Genomic DNA, 19,228 nt, shown 5'->3' on the forward strand with positions numbered 1-19,228 from the left:
TTAGTTCTGTCTTTTTATCAACATGTCAACTTTGAATTGCACTACCCTGTACGAAAGGTGCTATATGAATAAAGTTGCCAGGTAAAATTATAGTTTTTGACAATGAAGTCTGGTGGTGAGTGAGAGCTTTTTTTGGTAAGACAAAAAGGATGTGACCATTTAACAAAAGGTCTATCTGTGAAGGGATCCTTTCCATAATGTTGTCAGAGAATAACAATCTGAGCCTGTCAGTAGTAAAAACAACAACGTATAGTGGCTGTACTTTGACGGGTGCATTTACTTGCAGTCGTTGCAGGTCATTTCATGGCTGTGTAGAGACAGAATATTTTCAAATACAACTCTGTGAATTAATATTAATAAAAATATTATTGTTGGAACAGTGGAAAGAATAACAACGATGGTTTTGGTAAGTTTTATTTTGTTTCTGTCCAGTTTGAAGTGTGTTTTACAATTATGTGCTAGGTAATGATTTGTCAATGCAGTCTGGTCTGCCGGAGTGCCCATTGTTTTTGGTCTGAGATTCAAGTGCAACATTTACTGTCAAGTTTTACACCTTCAGTAGAAACCATGGGACAGCACAGGAAAGTGTGTGGTTTAGTTTTGAGCCATTTTTCAGAAAAGGAAAATTATTACAGCTTCTCAAATGTGAATTTGTTCTGCTTTCTTCAGTCCTCTACGACAGTAAACTGAAGATCTTTGAGTTGTGGACAAAATGAGACATTTTAGGACGTCACTTTGGGAGCAACTAACCCAAACAACTAACAAATTAATTGAAAAAATGATCCGCAGATTCAGCGACGATGAAAATAATCATTAGTTGCAGCCCTAGTGTGAGGTAGTAAGTACCAACTAACCCCAAAATGCTAATAAACTGTTCATTAAAAAGTACCATGGTCCAGTCATTAACACAGCACTCCAGTTAATATATTGGAGTTATATATAATATTAATATTAATTATGAACAACATTAAAAAGATGGTTCTATCACACATTGTTAATCCTTATGTCTAATAAGCATTTCATTTCTGTTAGCACTATAGTTAAAATGTTATCAATACGCTCTCTGTTCCCTGTGGTAAGATGCCAACACACTCACAACTGACAAGCATGCAAACTAGTTTTCACATGTTCGGATCTGAAGTGCCAACCCTGAAACACTTACACCACTGAATAACAAGTGGCCCACTAACAGAGTAAAGGAAAATAATTCGCCTCATGGATACAGAGGACTGTGGTCAAGTTAAAAACTGTTTAAAGGGGCTGAAAACAGGAAGGAGAGAGCTGTTCTTTACCTGGTGTGGAGACACAGCAGTCAGCAGTGACACACATGCCCAACTGAACAGGATGTCATATCACCACTTGCGTGTGTCGAGGGGCGTGGCCCTGTGTGTGTGTGCGTGTGTGCGTGTGTGTGTGTGTGTGTGTGTGTGTGTGTGTCAAAGGATGATGCATTTCCTGGCATGTGGGGTAACTGTTTCCTGGTTAGATCTTCTGCTGGTGTTGTAACTCAACAACAACATACTGTTAGATGACAGTTGTGTTACATGTATATTACCAGTGTTGGGTATTGATTGATTACATGTAAGTATTACATAATCGAATTACAAAAATATATAACAAAATAACTACAATCAGCTCAGATTACATTTCAAATGTGTAATTAGATTATAGTTACACTGTCAAGGATTACTTGATTACATTTTTGATTACATCTTTAAAATATATTATAAAAAATGAAACCTTTTTTAACCAATGCTCTATTAACCCTCTGGGCTCTGTAGATCTTTACAGGGGGATGGGGTCAGTCTCATGTTATTCCATTTTCCTCACTTCCTCATGTAATTTCTTTTAATTTCAAAATAATCTGATCCAATACTGTAAATTACCATATGTTTTTATGCAGTTTGTGTCACCGTTTCCATGCAGAAGCTGTAAATGACAACTAAATTATACACATTTTAAAGCTGCATTAACTAATTTTGTCCATGTGGAGGCAGCAGAACAAGCTGAAAATACAACTTCTGACACATAATCAGCTTATAAAGTTGTTGCCCTGTGTCTGCTGGTTGTAGAAAATGGCAAATATTTGCTAACATGTTCCATGTTTCCACCATCTCTTGGGCTCCTTAGTAGGTAAATGTTTTTCAGTTTTCACCAAATAATGCTAGTGTTCTGTGGGTTTATCACAGCCTTTCAGGGGACCTGCAGAATTGGTGATAATTCAATGTGAATTCGTCTCAACTAGAAACATTAATGCATGTTACTAACTTCACTTCTTCCCCGGAGTTCTTGTGCTTTCTCGTCTCGCAGGTTCTTATTGATCTTGGTGGAGCCTCCTGCCATGGTCCTGCTAGATTGCCATTGCCAATACTGTTGTTGCTGTGCACCTGTCTGTCTGTCTGTCTGTCTGTCTGTCTGTCTGTCTCTCTCTCTCTCTCGCTCTCTCTCTTTCACCCCAACTGGTCGAGGCAGACGACCACCCACCTAGAGCCGGAGGATCTGTCCTAGGTTTCTGCCTTTTAACAGGCAGTTTTTCTTTGCCCTTGTCGCCAAGTGCTTGCTCATGGTGGTACTGTTGAGTCTCTGTAAATTATGTTATAAAGAGTTCGGTCTAGACCTGCTCTATTTGAAAAGTGTCCTGAGATAACTTCTGTTACGAATTGGCGCTATACAAATAAAATTGAATTGAATATATTCCCACAGACCATAGTATGGAGTTTGGACTGGTAGCTGGAGAGGTGCCAGTTTCACCTCATGTGCACTGCCGAGGTGCCCTTGTGCAAGGCACCTAACCCCAAAAACGGCTCCTGGGGCGCTGCTAATGTGGCAGCCCATCACTCCACCATCTCTCTCCATGTTTGCATGTCCACAAACCCTGCATGTGATTGATGCATGATTCTGCATTTCAGCCTGTGTGTGTGTACAAAATAAAAAATAGCGAAAAAAAGAATTTCTCTAATAGGGGATTAATAAAGTTAAATCTTAAATCTTAGAGTACGAGCATCTTAGACCAAAACAATGGGCACTACGGTTCCATTGACAAAACCAGTAATTTTACCTAGCAGAAAGTTGTAAAACACACTTCAAACTGGAATGAAAAAAAAAAATAAAACACACCGAAACCATCTTTGTTAGTTTTTTTTTACTGTTCTAACAATCAGCAACTCTGGTTTGGTTGAAATAAACCCTTATTAGATAGATCAATTGTTTAACCAGAACCAGCTGAATATATCACCCAGCCCCACTTCATAGACAAAAACAGTAATTTTACCTTGCATATCTTTGTTACATCATAACTACATTCAAAGTGGACAGAAACTAAATAAAACTCACCAAAAAATTTGTTATTAGAATTCCCACTGTCCCAACCATAACCAACTCTGGTGTGGTTAAAAATATATCCTTAATTCACAGACGCAGATGAGAAAATTGCAAATTCAGTCGCTCTACTCAACTGCACACAGAAGGACTCACAGGTAAATTTAACTAGTTTAAACTGCAAAACCCACAATTGTGTAAAGACATTTCCAAACTGAAAGTTAACAGTGCAGTGAGAATAATTCCACTTCACTTTTAAAATCAACTTGTTTAAAAATGTCCTAGAAATTAAACAACAATAAAAGAATAAGCAGATTGGAGCAGTAGTGGCAGTATAATTATTAAAAAGTTGATTTTAGAAACCAATTAAAAGAAGTTAATTTGCATTGAAAACAGGTTGAAATATTGATATAAGATTTATTTTCACTGAAAAATGCATCATGTTAGAATCTCATCATGTGTTTTGTATGAAAAGTAATCAAAATAAACTGTCAGACTACCAAGTATAAGGTAAAATATAAATCAAGTAACTCAAAATTGTAATTGTAAATCTGGTCTGGATTACTGTTATTACTAATTTGGGAGATAACATAGGCCTACATGTAGCCTCCGCAAGAACTTTCTCCACTTACAGTATGTTCAGACTATTTGTCGACTGCTCTCCAGTATGTCTGCACGTTCACGTGGTAGGGGAGTGAGCAACGGTTCAACTGTAGTTCAAACTCCCCTAACAAATAAGCACACCCTTCATTTAATTACCCTGTGAAATACACAGGTCTATTACTATTCTCTGATCATTAATGTGGAACACAAAGGTCACTGTGTAAACACCTTGTGCAATAGTCACCATCAGTATTTGGATTCCTGAAGTCTGTATGAACTGAATAGTTAGTATCTGAAAATAAGTGAAATAAGATGGAACATTAATTGAATAAATTACTATTTGGTTATTACCAGTACAGCTTTTTTCACATCTTTAAAAAGGGAATTGCAGCATCCCTCTCTTCTTATATTATTGTCTAGTCAGCCAGGTTGTTGAGGTAGAGCAAAGGAGAGAGACAAGGAGGGACAAGAAGCCTGAGAGTCAGTCAAGAGCAAATGAGTTCACAGGTACGTTTGTCCACGGCATTTACTTCTCAGCTATGGTAAATGGTAAATGGTCTGTACTTGTATAGCACCTTTATATGTCTTCCAACCGCTCAAAGCGCATTTACACTACATGCCACATTCACCCATTCATACAGTGATGGCAAAGGCCATCACAAAGAGAAATAATTAATTGATACACAGATGCACACCATCAGGAGCAATTTGGGTTTCAGTATCTTGCTCAAGAACACTTCAACATGCAGCAGGAGGAGCTGGGGTTTGAACTGCCAACCTTTTAGTGGACGGCCTGCTCCACCTCCTGAGCCATAGCCTTTGTAGTGGATTGGAGGAATACAGTAGTACAGTATGCATATTTAAGGGGCCAAGAGGATGGTGTACTGGTGGGTGGTGTTCAGAACAGAATTTTGAATGTACATTGCAATTCAATTCTACTGTAACTTGATAAATGACAATATCATATTTAAGCTCTCGCACCGCTTTAAATTAGACACACACACTCTAAAAGAGGTTAGTAGAGGAATGTGGAGTGTGTGCCTCCTAGCAAGTATCAACGTGTAAACACAAAAGAACACGCTGCAGCCAGAAGATCCCACTGGTTCTCCCTCCCCTTCTTTATTCTCTTCATCTATCCATCCACATGTCTGCTGTGTAAAATAAGAAAAATAAAATAAAATAAAATGTAATTTAATTTAAATTTAATTTGGTGATAAGAAGTATATGGAGAGAATTGTGTTCCTTTATTATTCAATCAAATAGAATAGATTTGAAACCAAAAAAGAGATTTGAGAGCAAAAAAGAGTAAGTGGCAATCAAAAAAATTTTTTTTGAGATCGAAACAGAACAGGTTGCAATTGAAAAAAAAATATGAGAGAACATATTTCTTCAACTTCAATCAAAACTAATGTTTGTAAGTAAAAACATACGACCATTTTGCTTATAAATCAGTCCTCTTTACTTGCCAGTTATAAGACAAATTCAATTCAATGCTTATCTACAATGCAGATTAGAGTTATTAGGATGATCCCCCCAAACAGTGATTTATTGGATGGTTCAGACTGTATCTGTTGTCGTGGCCTGTTTGCAAGCAAATTTTAGACATCACATGTACGTATCACCAAGGTATCCTGCAAAGTTTGATCCATATTGCCTATAGTTGGAGCCACTACAACATGATGTATTAAGCTCAGTGGTCACCAGACTGATTCACCTGAAATTTGGAATTTAGTTTATTCCTCTATAAAGCCTCGGCCTCTCTTTCTCTGCACTGAAACATAATATAACATAATTTTTGATAATGGACTGATTGTAGATCATTTGGCTAAATTGTCATCCTGTTTAGTCAATATGAGCCACCGTGTATGTGTATCCATGGCAACAGCAATGGTAAATGATAAATGGACTGTACTTATATAGTGCCTTTCTAGTCTTTCGACCATGCATATAGTGCGCTGTACACTTCATGCCACACTCACCCCATTCACACACATTCACACACTGATGGCAGTGGCTGCCATGCAAGGTGCCAACTGCTCACCAGAACAGAAACTAATCATTCACATACACATACAATTTGGTGTCTTGCTCAAAGACAATGCAGTGAGAAGAGCCGGGGATCAAACCTCCAACATTCCAATTAGTGGATGACCTGCTCTACCTCGGAGCCACAGCTGCCCCATAATGCACATGCTCGGGTTTAGTCTAGTTCACAGTCAGGTAAGAGGACCAATCTGTTTATGTGCTGGTCAATAAACCAGACGTTATTTTAAGACAGTCTAAAGACTGGCCACACCTGTGAGATTTGTGTTGGGTCCCTGTTGCAGACCTCTACTTGGTCCCCTACGCTAAAAAGCTTCCTGGATGAAGCCCTAAATTCCCTACATACATTGATAGGCTTTAGGCTGTGTCTGATAACAGCATATGTGTCTTATCAACATCCAAATCCTTCCTTTTAAACAAATCTATGTGAACTGTGTCCTGAGATAACTTCTGTTATGAATTGGCGCTATACAAATAAAATTGAATTGAATTGAATTGAACTAGAGGTGGCTCTCTGAGTGCTTTCTAGTTTGCAGTCTAATGTGAGAGTAGTGGTTATCATTAATATAATAAAGATATATAGACATATAACACTAATATCGACATCTACGGCAGTAATAAAGTTTGCTTAAATTATTATTAATTATTGTACGTGTTGCACGTTATTAGGGTCAAATTTGCCAACCATTGCATTAAAAAAAAGGTTTTCCTGCAGTGTATTATAATGTTCTGCCTCTGCTAATGTCAGAAAAAATACTGCTATGAAATGTAATATGTTTCTGGAAAAAGGCCAAATAGTTAAATATGAAAGATCCCCTCCAGACATGTATTAAGACATATGGAGCGAAGCCTGCAAGCTAGTTCAGGCAGTCAACTCGAGCTGCGCTGCTATACACACATGACATGCCTCACTCCATAATCACGAACCAAGCACACCCTTCCAATCTGGCGGTCTATTTAAACTGCACAATTTCCCAGCTCTCCCTCTGCTCTGTCAATGCCGCTGTTGCCCTGCATCCGTATTGCTGCCTGCTGCTCTGTTAGCTATTGCTGCCTGCTGCGCTGTAAGCCCCACCACCACCCCAGCATCCACCTGTAGGTTGCGGCTAGGGGGTTAAGGTATTTGCTCCTCACTCCCCAGTATCTCTATGTAAACATATCTGTGGGGAACGATGAGGTCGGAGCCTAGACGCCAAAATCTAAATATACTTTACTGCTGTAATAAACATTTTCCAACCTGAGTTGTCTGACTGAAATATACAAATAGTACAAAATAGTACTATCATTTCTACATTAAAAACCTTTCAAAAGTCATCTATCCTTTCTACCACATTAGAAATTCCAGAATTCCCTGAATATGCGAGTGGTGTTCATTTCTAAAGTTTTTATCAGAGCAGCATAGTGCTACGTGAGAAGAAACAGCTTAAACTGTCTGTAGGCTGAAGTTACTCTGATAGTAACCATCTGGCCACATTTTACCCAATAAAGTTTGCATGGAGTGGAAGTTAAAGTCAGATTTTAACCAGCTGGACTCTGCAATGCCAGTATGTGTGTGCAGTTCATGCCATTAATGAAAGAGGTTGATGCCTGAAGTTATGAGAGTACATGGATTACAGCAGTCATCCTTGAATAGTCTTCCATGATGAAGGCACCCAGCTGTAAGAGATATAGAAGGTTTCAGTGCTTCCCCCAAGTGGTGAAAAAGTACACCTGCACAATCCATCTCTGTCCAGCACGCACGCAAGCACGCACGCACGCACGCACGCACGCACGCACACACACACACACACACACACACACACACACACACACACACACACACACACACACACACACACAAAGAGATAAACATCAAAGATCGTAGCTGAGATACACTGTGGTGAATGAGAGGTGAAGAGTGTGTGGCATTTATCTAAACTTTCTGTAAACTCTCTGTGAAGCAAGACTAAACTATCTCACTCTTTCAGCAGAAAGGGATCTTCTCCTACAGGAATGTACAGCACACACTCCTCACTCAAAATGTCCCCGCTGTGTTTTACTCCAAGATGTGTTTGTCTTCTTCGGAGCAGCACAGACTATCTATGACGACACGTGTGTGGGGACATATATAAACTGTTAGTCGTAATTATTTTGTTGAAAATGCATAATATGTTTGCAATATGTAATGCAATTGCTGGATATGGATGGATGATGATGATTTTTGAGCAGATTATTTCCTGTGAATATTGATCAGAGATTAGTTTTCTTGATATTTTTATGAACTTTGTTTACAATTCTCAACAATAATACATATTTAATAAACTTTTTTGTTTTGATAAATTCAGTTTTTTCTTCTGCCTAATGATTGCCCAGTAAAGCACCAGCATGCTGTTCACGTCACACAAACTTTAAATCTTGCTTTTCTTTAATCAAGAAGTGTTTGACCATGCAAAAGCAAACAAATCTGTCCATGCACTATTATATTCTTGAATGAGGAGATTTCATTTTATTTATTTTTTATCAAGTATTTATTATGTGGTGCATATAATTTGAGGTGTGTTTTTGAGTTTCCAAGTATTTTAATGGGACACTGGCACAATGCACCAGCATGTGTACACACACACGCTTTGGCATGATTCCAGGGGCATCTGTGGCTCAGAGCCGAAGTAGATCATCCACTGATCGGAAGGTTGTTGGTTCAATCCCTGGCTCCTCCCACTGCATGGTGAAGTATTCTTGAGCAAGACACTGAACCCTGATACTGTGCATCGGTGTGTGAATGTGAATGAAAGAGTTATCTTCCGTGTGATGGACTGCTGTGAATGTGTCTAAATGTAACATGTACTGTAAAAAGCGCTTTGAGTGATCGGAAGAAGAAAGTACAGTCTGTTTACCACACCAGGCTGATGTGTGCATTACAGGTCCTCTTTTCAATTCTCAGCCAACCATCAAACATAATTTTTGTCCTTTTGGTCAATGGAGCATTAACCAGAACACGACATAACTCAGTGTGCCCCTTCATAGATTTACTTGTATTATTACCTGTGATATTTTCTACTGTTATAGTAACATGTTTAGGCTGATGGGATGACTAATGCAGACATCATGTTTCTCTTAATGGACTACTTTGTAACTGCAAAAAGTTGTCAACATCCCTCTCTGCCTTGCTCTAAGACAGACAAATGATTTTCCTGGCATTCAAACGTATACTATTACACTCGTCTATACAAGTATCAACAAAAAATATTCGTAAGCCGGAGTGTCTGAGGTGTTCATTGCAGTATAGGTGTGCATTTGCAAGCACAGCCGACACATCAACTAATTATAGGCATAGTTTTGCAACCACATTCACATTATGTCAAGACTGGAGACAGGTGTGGTATTCTATTATACTGAGCTCACTGTCAGAAGCAGACTGAAGCGTATCCTAGCATGCTCTGGGTAAACTGAAGGAAAACACTCATCACTGCAGGGATAAACCAAGCACCCAGAAAGTACACTATGTGGAAATGTTAGTGGCTATGGTAAAACCTGTCATGTGACACCTTTACCATACATATCTATTGCACAAAACAGCACTTCACATTCCATTTGTAGAAGTTGCATACTGGACCAGGGAAGACTTCCAAACTTTTTGTGATCATGCTTGTAAGTCCTGACGCTTAAAATCAGATTTTCAAGATTTCCTTCTAGTGTCAAACTCTGCACATACATTCTGTACTTCCAGCTATAGGAACAAGACTGATTGGATCCACTCTCCTTTAATAGTCAAAAGACAGATTTTCAGGGGAGTATTCCTTTGGCTTCACCACCAGACTGTGGTAGGTGCGGGAGTCAGAAAAAAAGTGGAATCTGATTGGACCCTGAGAGAAAAACAAGATATGTATGATGGTGGTTAGATTCAGGAAACACATGGTGAATGACCCAGTGTTTCCTTGGCTTTCAACACGTCATTCAACACTTTGTTTCCATTGTGTGTTTGATAGTGTTTCCATGTGCTCAATGTGTACTTTGTGAGGGTTTTTTTCTTATGTGTCATGAAGGAGGACATGAGGACACTACTGTTGTGCGACACTAACTGAAGCCTGAGGACAGGTGACCCCCCCCAACCCCTCTCTCTTTCACAAGCACAAAGCATGTCAGTGGTACGATGTGTGCATATTTGTATGATGAGTTAAAGTTCATCATCATTTTACACAACTACAGCATAGGGGCCAAAGAGGGACAGAGTTAGACAAACTAACTGATCAGCCTCCTTTATTCATGGTGGTATACACAGTACCCAGGGAAAGCACTGAATCACATGTAAACAATTATCCTCTGAACTGTAGTATAAAATTATCTGTTAGCTTAATTCTGGTGATTCTACATAGACATCAAGACACAGGCTCGGTGGCCTAATGATGGTGCTACAGAAAAGGTCAGTGGTTCACCGAAAATATTATGATTTGTTTTTTAGGGATCACAGATATCAGCTGCAAATGTAATTATGGACAGATTTTAATAGAGTTGTTTTGATACCAATACTAAATTCCTCCGATTAGTGGTCGACCAATATGGGTTTTTCAATGGCCGATATTTAGAGAGCAGGGCTGCAGATGGCCAATATACAGTATAATGTCGATAAAAGTCATGTATAATCATCTTCTATTGTATTGGAAATTCCGGCATATGTTTACAGCAGGATATATGAAAGTTATAGTACAGGGTTCAAAACCAACTTTTTCACGACCTTTCCATAACTTACAAAGGGAAGTGTAAACATGGTTCCGCAGCAGCCACACTGACTGGCACGCTACCTGCAGATGTGTCTGAAGACAGTTTTTATTTATCAGCCTTGTAAGCACAGATATCAGCTGACCGATGAATCGGTCTATCGCTACCTCTCTAAAACAGGAAAGTCACACATCTGATACAATTTGAATAACACATATCTCTCAAAAATTTTGTTTTGGCTGTAATACCACTCAAAGCCCTGCTTGCAGAGTCTGCTGGTTGCTGCATTTTTTTTAGCATTCCCTGCGGCCCCCACCACGGTGAACTAAACCAACTACCCCGACAGTGTTTGTGCCGCAGCGCCTGATTTGGTCTGAATCGGCCCTAAGTGCTTATTTAGTGCGTAAGAACAACGGTGTGAAGAAGTGCCGAAGCATGAACAGCAGGGTTGTGAGGGTCAGGGAGTTGATGTGGCTGTAGAGGAAAGCACACATACTGCAAACAAACAGACACACCCAGGACTCTGCTGATACAGAGGATTATGTACATATGCAGCTGCACCTCACTGCTGACCCACAAGCACATACACATACACACCAAAATGCATTTTATCTTGGGTATTTCCTCATAGTCAAGAGGAGGTTTACGACCGTGTTGATAGGCTGGGAGGAACACAGGTAACTGCTTCTTCATCCATCTTTTTATTTTCTGTTTCTCTCTTTCCACATCTTCATCCAGCTGAAGCAAAAACATAAAAACAAACTGGGGCTGTGTATGTGTGCATGTACATCCCCGTATAACTGAGTTTGTTGAATGAAACTGTCACAGCTCTTAATTTACCATACTTTTCTGTTTACTCAATGAGCTCAATGGAAACCAGATATGTGAAAATAAGACGGATTTTAAACTAAAGACTGACAAACAGATGTGGCGTTTCAGTGTACACACACACACACACAGGATAATCGTGACATGAAATGTTTATATTGTCCCATATCTTACCCGATACACAATCTTTGTAGATTCACATAGACACACATCAAACAGAAGAAAATATACAATCACTGGGTCTGTGCAGACAGCTGTATTAATCAATATAGAAGTACACCTGTTCTGTCTGACACACGTACGATGGACTACGGAAAAACACTGCTGAAAAACACCTACTGTGCAGACAAGCCATGACAAATTCACACCTCCTCTTTCTGTTATAAATCTGCAGTCTCTAAGCCCAGACTGAGATAGCCTTGATGACATCACTATGACTCATCAATGTTATTTTACTTGATCCATAAGAACCACAGAAGACATTATACAACTGTTTTCATGACAGTCCATGTTTCCTGGCTGAAGTTAACTCTGCTGTGGATGTCAGAGCGGAGACACTGCCTCTGTACAGTCTGAACCCAGAAGCAGCCATTATTATACCAAAGAGGTTGTCTCACAAACAAGTGTCTGTGCCCCAACCCCCATTAGACAGCCACACACACACACACACACACACACACACACACACACACACACACACACACACACACACACACACACACATTAAAAAGAATCACACACTCACCTCCACAGACACAGAGGGGTCTATTAAAGATGAGTCAGTCTCTAAAGCTGTGCTCAGAGTGGTACTTGAAGCTTTACAGTTTCCTGTTGATGTGAAGTTAGGTAAAGTACTGTGTGGCCCACAACAAAAACTAACATCAAACACACACACACTCACACACAGCTAAGCAGCTGCATAACCTCCAAATGTTTAACAATTAGGATCACAGAACGCACTCAGGAGCTTGGCCAAGGTTGCAAAATCGCTTAAATTTGTTATTTCAAAAACTGAAAATGTTTAGAATCTGCACCTGAATGTTAACACACATTGATAGAAAGCCAGAGAATGTATAGTGAATGCATTGTGCAAAATGTAAAGTGAGTCAGGCCCATGACAACTGAGTTATGGCCTTTTAATTGTAAGTTGCTATAGCGTCATCTATGGGCAAAATACCATCAATCTTGCAGGACTGTTTGGATTGTGTCTGTGTCATCTATCATCAAAAAGTGGTGCTGGCCATGGAACCACAAACCTTTAGAGACTAAAAGAATGAGGATACAAGAGGTCAAAATAAATTTCCTCCATAGGGTTGCTGGGTTAAACCTTAGACAATTCGGGAATTCGTCCTTTGGAGGGTTTTCAGGCATGTCTGGGAGGAGACCCTGGGGTAGACCCAGAATTCGCTATAGGGGTTGTATATTTCATCTGACCTGGGAATGTCTCAAGATCCCCCAGAGGAAGGAAGGCATTGCTGGGGACACCTGAGGTGCCCTACTTTACCTGCTGCCACTACAACCTGACCCCCGATAAGCGGATGATAATGGAGTCAGCTTCTCCTGGTTAACATTTCTTCAGGTTTCATCGTTCAGTGGGTTTCTACTGGGAGCCCAGTTATACACAGAGGTCTCGTCCTATCCAAAATAATCAGACCCTGATTAATACTGCTAAAAACACAGAATAAAGCAGTTTCACCTTAAAAATCACAGTTCCTCCCACGCTGTTGGGCTGACAAAGGACGTCCCAGAGGGGCTGCGAGCCGAGCTGCTGCCATCAGTAGCTCAGCTTGTTCCTCTGATAACTTAAGATCCAGACATCTGATAACTAAAATCCTTCATCCAGTTCAAATAAGAGTTAAAAAGCACAAATGTCTGAACAGTGGATGGTAAAAATGTAGCCTCAAACTAGTCAAAAAGTTTGTACAGCACACACTCCTCACTCAAAATGACAGCTTCTGGCAGACAACCACAACTCTGTTGCATGCACAAAGGGGATATGACGCCATTGACGGGCGACCGGTGAAACACACCAAATAAAATGACAGATTTCTCTGGGTTTGAACATTGTTGTAAACATTTGGGATAATGCAAGTACACAACTCAAGTACAGCTGTAACAGGTAAACTTGTTCTGTTGAATTTCCACTTCCAGTCAGCGGCCAACCTGTACGACTGCTCTGTACATGAACTGCCCGCAATGAAGGGTGAAATGGATTTAAGCTACCATTTATGATGTTGTAAAAGCAATTAGTCAGGGCTGGACAGGTTGTTGTTGTTCCCTGCAGCCCATTAGTTGGATGTCACTGATAGAATTATGCTGGATAAGACTGTAAATCATCAGGTTTTCCACTCCGTACTAAATCACACACACTGTAGCTATGAAGAGGTGAAGACGATAGAGCCAAGTATACTTGCTAACTCCTGACAGAACATTACTCCTCTCGTGGCACAAGAGGGAGGAATGTAATAACTCTCTTTCTCACAATTTCTTTCATCCTTTCACAAACTCTTCTCCTGCTTTTTCTTCTACCTTCCTCATTATCTCTCTGTCTGTCTCACATTAGCGGGATTAGAAGTGAAAGCTGCTGGCCCCCTAAGGCCAAGGACCGCATTACAAGGACCTGCCAACACACATCATGGGAATGCCCTCGAGTGAATCTCACTGGAGAAGAGATAATCGTTAGGGATAATGGGAGCTATGTAGGTTAGGGTGGGGTGGGCATGAAAAAGGTCAAACAGGGTGTGAGGAGTACACCGGTTGATTTGATGCTCCGGATTTTCCACAGTGAATTTGGTCTGGACCTGTATTTAGAATATTAAGAGTATTTAGAATTAGACTCAAGAATACTTGCAAAAAGGTTAATTTATTAAACAACTCACTCCTACGTAAAGAGTAGGAATCATCTTTAAGAGCAGCTCTCAAATGTTTAGTGACAGCTGAGTGCATCATATTATGAAAGGTTATACAAAATCCTCTTGCCACTGGATGTCGCACTTGAGCACCAGCATCGAAACAATGAGACAGACTCAAAATAAAACTCACCAAAACTGACTTAATTAGTCTTTCCAACAATCACCAACACTGGTTTGGTCAAAATAAGCCCTTAAGTCACTGAGTTAGATGAAAAAAGTATTTGTGGAAAAGGCTTCAAATGGCCACAACATTACACCTTGGAGACAAATGTGCTTGTCAAAGTATGTCCACTAGGAGTTCTGGTTTTAATTCTCATATATATAACCTTCAAACAATTTCATGGTTATGTTAAAAAAAATTGTATCTATTAATATGATTATTTAGTTCATAATGTTGTATTTATGTATTTATCTAATAATAAACACTTTATACCAATAAGCGGAAACTTGCCAAACTGGAAACAAAATAAGCCAAACTTGTGCAGGGAGAAAACTTTGCTGTTGCTAGAGGAAGTACATCAGAGGAAACATGTTAAGGTCAACGTAGCACCACAATGACAAGCAGAGATTATTCATGGGAGAGACTGCATACAAAATAATATCCCTGAGAAATGCAAAAAGCATCCCATTAAAAGTGCTTTGAAGAGAAATTGGCCTATTCTGAAAGTCTGAAAGTTAACTCTGAAAGAGTTCTATAGCTCTATTACAGTTTGTGAGCGGGTCTTAAAGTGCAGAACTATTACTTTTATCTTTCACTTTAGTCCAAAAGTCCACCTTTAGCTGTTGAATAAACATCGACCCTGATCTTTAGGAGCTTCTGTGGTAAATGTGCTATGTTCAAGCTGCAATAAGCATTATGTTTTAAAAGGATATTTTATAAAACCCTGATTCAGTCAGTCCTGATCACCCTGATCCAGCCTCATCACATTCTAAGTACTTAGTAGGTGTGAGGAGCTCACAGGTCCTGCTTTTAATTGGAAAAGCCAAAGGGTAGCCATGTTAGGACAACTAAACAGATTAGAAACAAATCTGAGCCATGCCCAGCTGCAGGCACTTCTTTACCACACACACACACACACACACACACACACACACACACACACACACACACACACACACACACACACAAAAGTGACCAGTCTGTACGTGTCTCAGAACAAAAATTCCCTTTTCCTTCACACATGGCTGCAGTGAGTGAGCCCCTAACGAGGCTGGTGTTTTTCTGACCTTTTAGTGTAAAACAATCACTACAAAAGGCTGAACTACCATAGAGACATGTGGTAACCAGCCTCTAACTAGGCAAACACTAACACAGCAAATATATGTGTAACAAGATATCCCTCAACAGTTTTTGCCAAACAGCACTCATAAAACAAGAAAGGAAGGCGGATGAGGGAGAAGGATTTCCTCTGGACTCGCTGCTGACTGTCCTCCCCAACTCTGTGTCAGTCTCTTACTTCCCCTCCTGAACAGCACTCTGCTGTCTCTCCATTTGAATACTGCTTGTACACACTGTCACTACTTTTGATAAAAGAAAAGCACAACACAGCAGTATGACACATTTATCAAAGTATACTGAGGGCTGGACACTCAGAGACTTTTAGAAGCATCTGTCTCTCTGGTCTCCTGTACAGATATGAGCTGAGTTTAAACCTATAATGGAGACGCTAATCAACATGGTTTGCATATTGATGTTTATTTATATGTTTTTCCCACATTAAGTACATAATTTAGCCAATTCTTCTTCTATTGCCTGAAATGGCTTGAAAACAGTGCATATAGCTGTTGTAAATGGGAAAATCTTGGGGCACCATGCTAAACCTCCTATTAAACTTTTCATATTAAGTTGCCAGTGAGGTGCTTACTTTTTTTATTATCTATTTACACATTGTGTCACTTTGTCATGGAACATGAACAATGCAAAAGATGACAGGTCGGACATTGAGTGTTTTTGTGACTAGGTCTGTGTGATACAATGATATACGAGAGTCAGTGGTTTGATATTTATGCTCTATTGTTTCACAGTCTTTGCAGCAATATGTTTAATCATTTGGATGACACTTTGAATGAAACAACACTGCATGAAGGCAACACAAACAAACATGGAGAAGAGTGAACGTGACAGCTAACTGGGTTATTCAACTAGCCAATAATTTTTTTAATTTTTTTCTCTATTGTGACATGTGCACACACATACAGAAAACACTGACCTGTGTGACTTGTCACCACAGCTGGGATTTAAAGAGGTTCTACCCTCTAAAATCTTCTAATCCAACATCTGTTGATTTACGGTGCTTTGATTTACTGTGCACTCATCCTGTCTTGAGTCTTACCTTTACCTCACACTGTGTCTCATATCTTTCAAGCCTCACTCAGTCATCCCCTCCAGACTTTTTTGCCCTTTTTCTTTCTGTTTCTCCCTGTATTTAAAATGGAAGTTACAATTAAGTTGTTTAATGTGTGTGAGTTCTTTTGAGGACAATTTTTACAAAGGTCATTTTGACTGACTCTCACTTCTATAAGGGGCATGTTTCGGGTTAGAGTTCATCATCTGAAGTCTTTTGATGTGTGCCTGTCAGCCTGCCCATTTCACCTTTGTCATTGTCTACATCACTGTCTATCCTGGTGTGTGAGCATGTTCGTATAACAAACCTAAACAGCCCGGGTGACCTAATCTTATCTGGCGCAGGAAACACATTTCAGGAACTTGACCCAAACAACTGGACAGGAAATGGGGTTCTAATCTGAGCTGATGGGAAGGACAACCTAAAGCAGGCTGAAACAGCAACAAACAGCAGCAACGGAGAGGAGGTTCCCTTATGAAAAGACCTGATTGGTTGTTTCTTTCATCTACTTGTATGTGCCGGATCACCAATCTCTCCAGACCTTTGAGACGACCAAACAAAAGTGTAGATCACAAAAACTCACATACTTGTAATCAGTTTAGCTAGAACTCAGGCAGCCTATTGAATGAGCACAGAAAGTTAACACAGTTTGATGTGAATGCTTGATCTTTCTCTTGCCATCCACTGACTTATGGTGGCTGCATCATCAAAAAGGAGGAATAAAACTGGAGTTAAATGTGTCAATACTAGGCCTACAGAGCAAGTGTTTTTCTGTATTGTCAAGGAAACTTTAAGAGTGGGAACCCTATGTCTGTTTCTGGTGTTCATTCAGTCTCTTGTCCAGTAGGGCTGTGTATTGGCAAGAACCTGGTGATTCTATACGATACAGGGTTTACGATTAAGTATATTCTAATATATTGATACTGTAAGCAAGATGATATAAAGCTAAATCCAATTTTAGGAAAACTGTCATAGTATAAAGTACACACCATCACTGTTCGATATGTGGTTGTTTACTACAACAAGGACACAAGCTTAATTTGAGAAAAGGCTGCAGGCAGAAAGACAAAAGAATGCTGAAAAAAAAGAAAGACAAGTGTGGGAAATTTTACAGCATAGACTCTGCTTGCTCTGATTCTCTCTTACCAATCAGAGGTCGTCAGTGTTTCCTGCTTCACCTCACCAGTGTCTAAAACAGGCCGGGATTCACCAGTTCTCATTGCGTCCACAGGAGTACGATACTTCTTTTTGAGTACTGCCACCTCTGGTGAGCATGGCTGTACCCACCACTGCGGTCACCAGACCTCGCCAGAGCGGGCGACATTGAATCGTATTTAAAACTGCTGGCTAAAGATAAGCGTAAATATAGTAAGATAGTTATTCATGTCGGTGGTGACGATTACGCCAATCGGAGGTCACTAAAATTAATTTGGAGTCGGTGTGTACATATTCACAAACAATGTCGGACTCCGTAGTTTTCTCCAGTGATGACATTCAATTCAATTCAATTCAATTTTATTTGTATAGCACCAATTCATAACAGAAGTTATCTCAGGACACTTTTCAAATAGAGCAGGTCTAGACCGAACTCTTTAAAACATTACATGTATACAACATGTATAGCCGCATGTCGTCATTCCACCGCTGGCTGTTGAGGTGGTGTTCAGAAAACGATGTGGGCTTCACAGATAACTGGCAGGCCTTTTGGAGAAAACCTGGTCTGATTAGGAGAGACGGCATCCATTCCACTTTGGATGGAGCGGCTCTCTTATCTAGAAATATGACTAAGTTTATTTCTAAAACCTGACAATCCAGAGTTGGGACCAGGAAGCAGAGCTGCTGTCTTACACACTTCTCTGCGCTTCCATCAGAACAGTCACCCACCCAAAACCCCATAGAGACTGTGTCTGTCCCCCGACCACCTAAATCATTTAAAGAAATAAAAACAAGAGGAATTAAACATAAAAAACTAATAAAAATTAAAACTAACTCCTCAGTAGCACAAAATAAAAGAATGAAATGTGGACTGTTAAATAGCAGGTCTCTGTCCTCTAAAGCAGTTCTAGTGAATGAATAAATATCAGATTATAATACTGATTTACTTTGTCTTACTGAGACCTGGTTGTCCCACGAGCAGTATGTTAGCCTTAATGAATCCACCCCCCCAGGTCATATTAATACTCACATTCCCAGAGGCACCGGCCGAGGAGGTGGAGTAGCAGCCATATATGATTCGAGCGTTTTAATTGACCCTAAACCAAAACTAAATTAAAGCTGCAAGCAGCGTTGAACGGGCCCTCGCACTCCACACTCGGGGTGTGCTGCGGCCACGTCATGTGTCGGCGTAACACATACGGACCCCAACATGAAAATTTCACATAAATCAGGTCAAAATCGCCACGCAGCACTTACTTCCTGTTGCCAGTAGGTATCACTATCACTATATCTGAATATTGTCATGTAGACGTGTTCAGGGCGGGACTC

The 19,228-nt window shown here is 40.0% G+C and overlaps 1 protein-coding gene across 4 annotated transcripts in view; it reads right to left on the reverse strand.

Moving 5' to 3' along the window:
* The window catches only part of LOC127355735 (neuronal-specific septin-3), a 104,447-nt gene that overhangs the window by 56,612 nt on the left and 28,607 nt on the right, over window positions 1–19,228 (reverse strand). Inside the window, exon 1 of one of the 4 annotated variants that reach the window (XM_051386843.1) lies at window positions 1,293–1,401. The exons of the other annotated variants lie outside the window; for them this stretch is intronic. Within the exon in view, the coding sequence (XP_051242803.1) occupies window positions 1,293–1,329 (37 nt within the window). The 5' untranslated portion in view covers window positions 1,330–1,401. Of the gene's footprint in view, window positions 1–1,292; window positions 1,402–19,228 lie in introns of those variants that run through there. 4 annotated transcript variants of the gene reach the window in all.

Source organism: Dicentrarchus labrax, unplaced genomic scaffold (genome assembly GCF_905237075.1).
Source record: "Dicentrarchus labrax unplaced genomic scaffold, dlabrax2021, whole genome shotgun sequence".
In the NCBI taxonomy this organism is placed as follows: Eukaryota; Metazoa; Chordata; class Actinopteri; family Moronidae; genus Dicentrarchus; species Dicentrarchus labrax.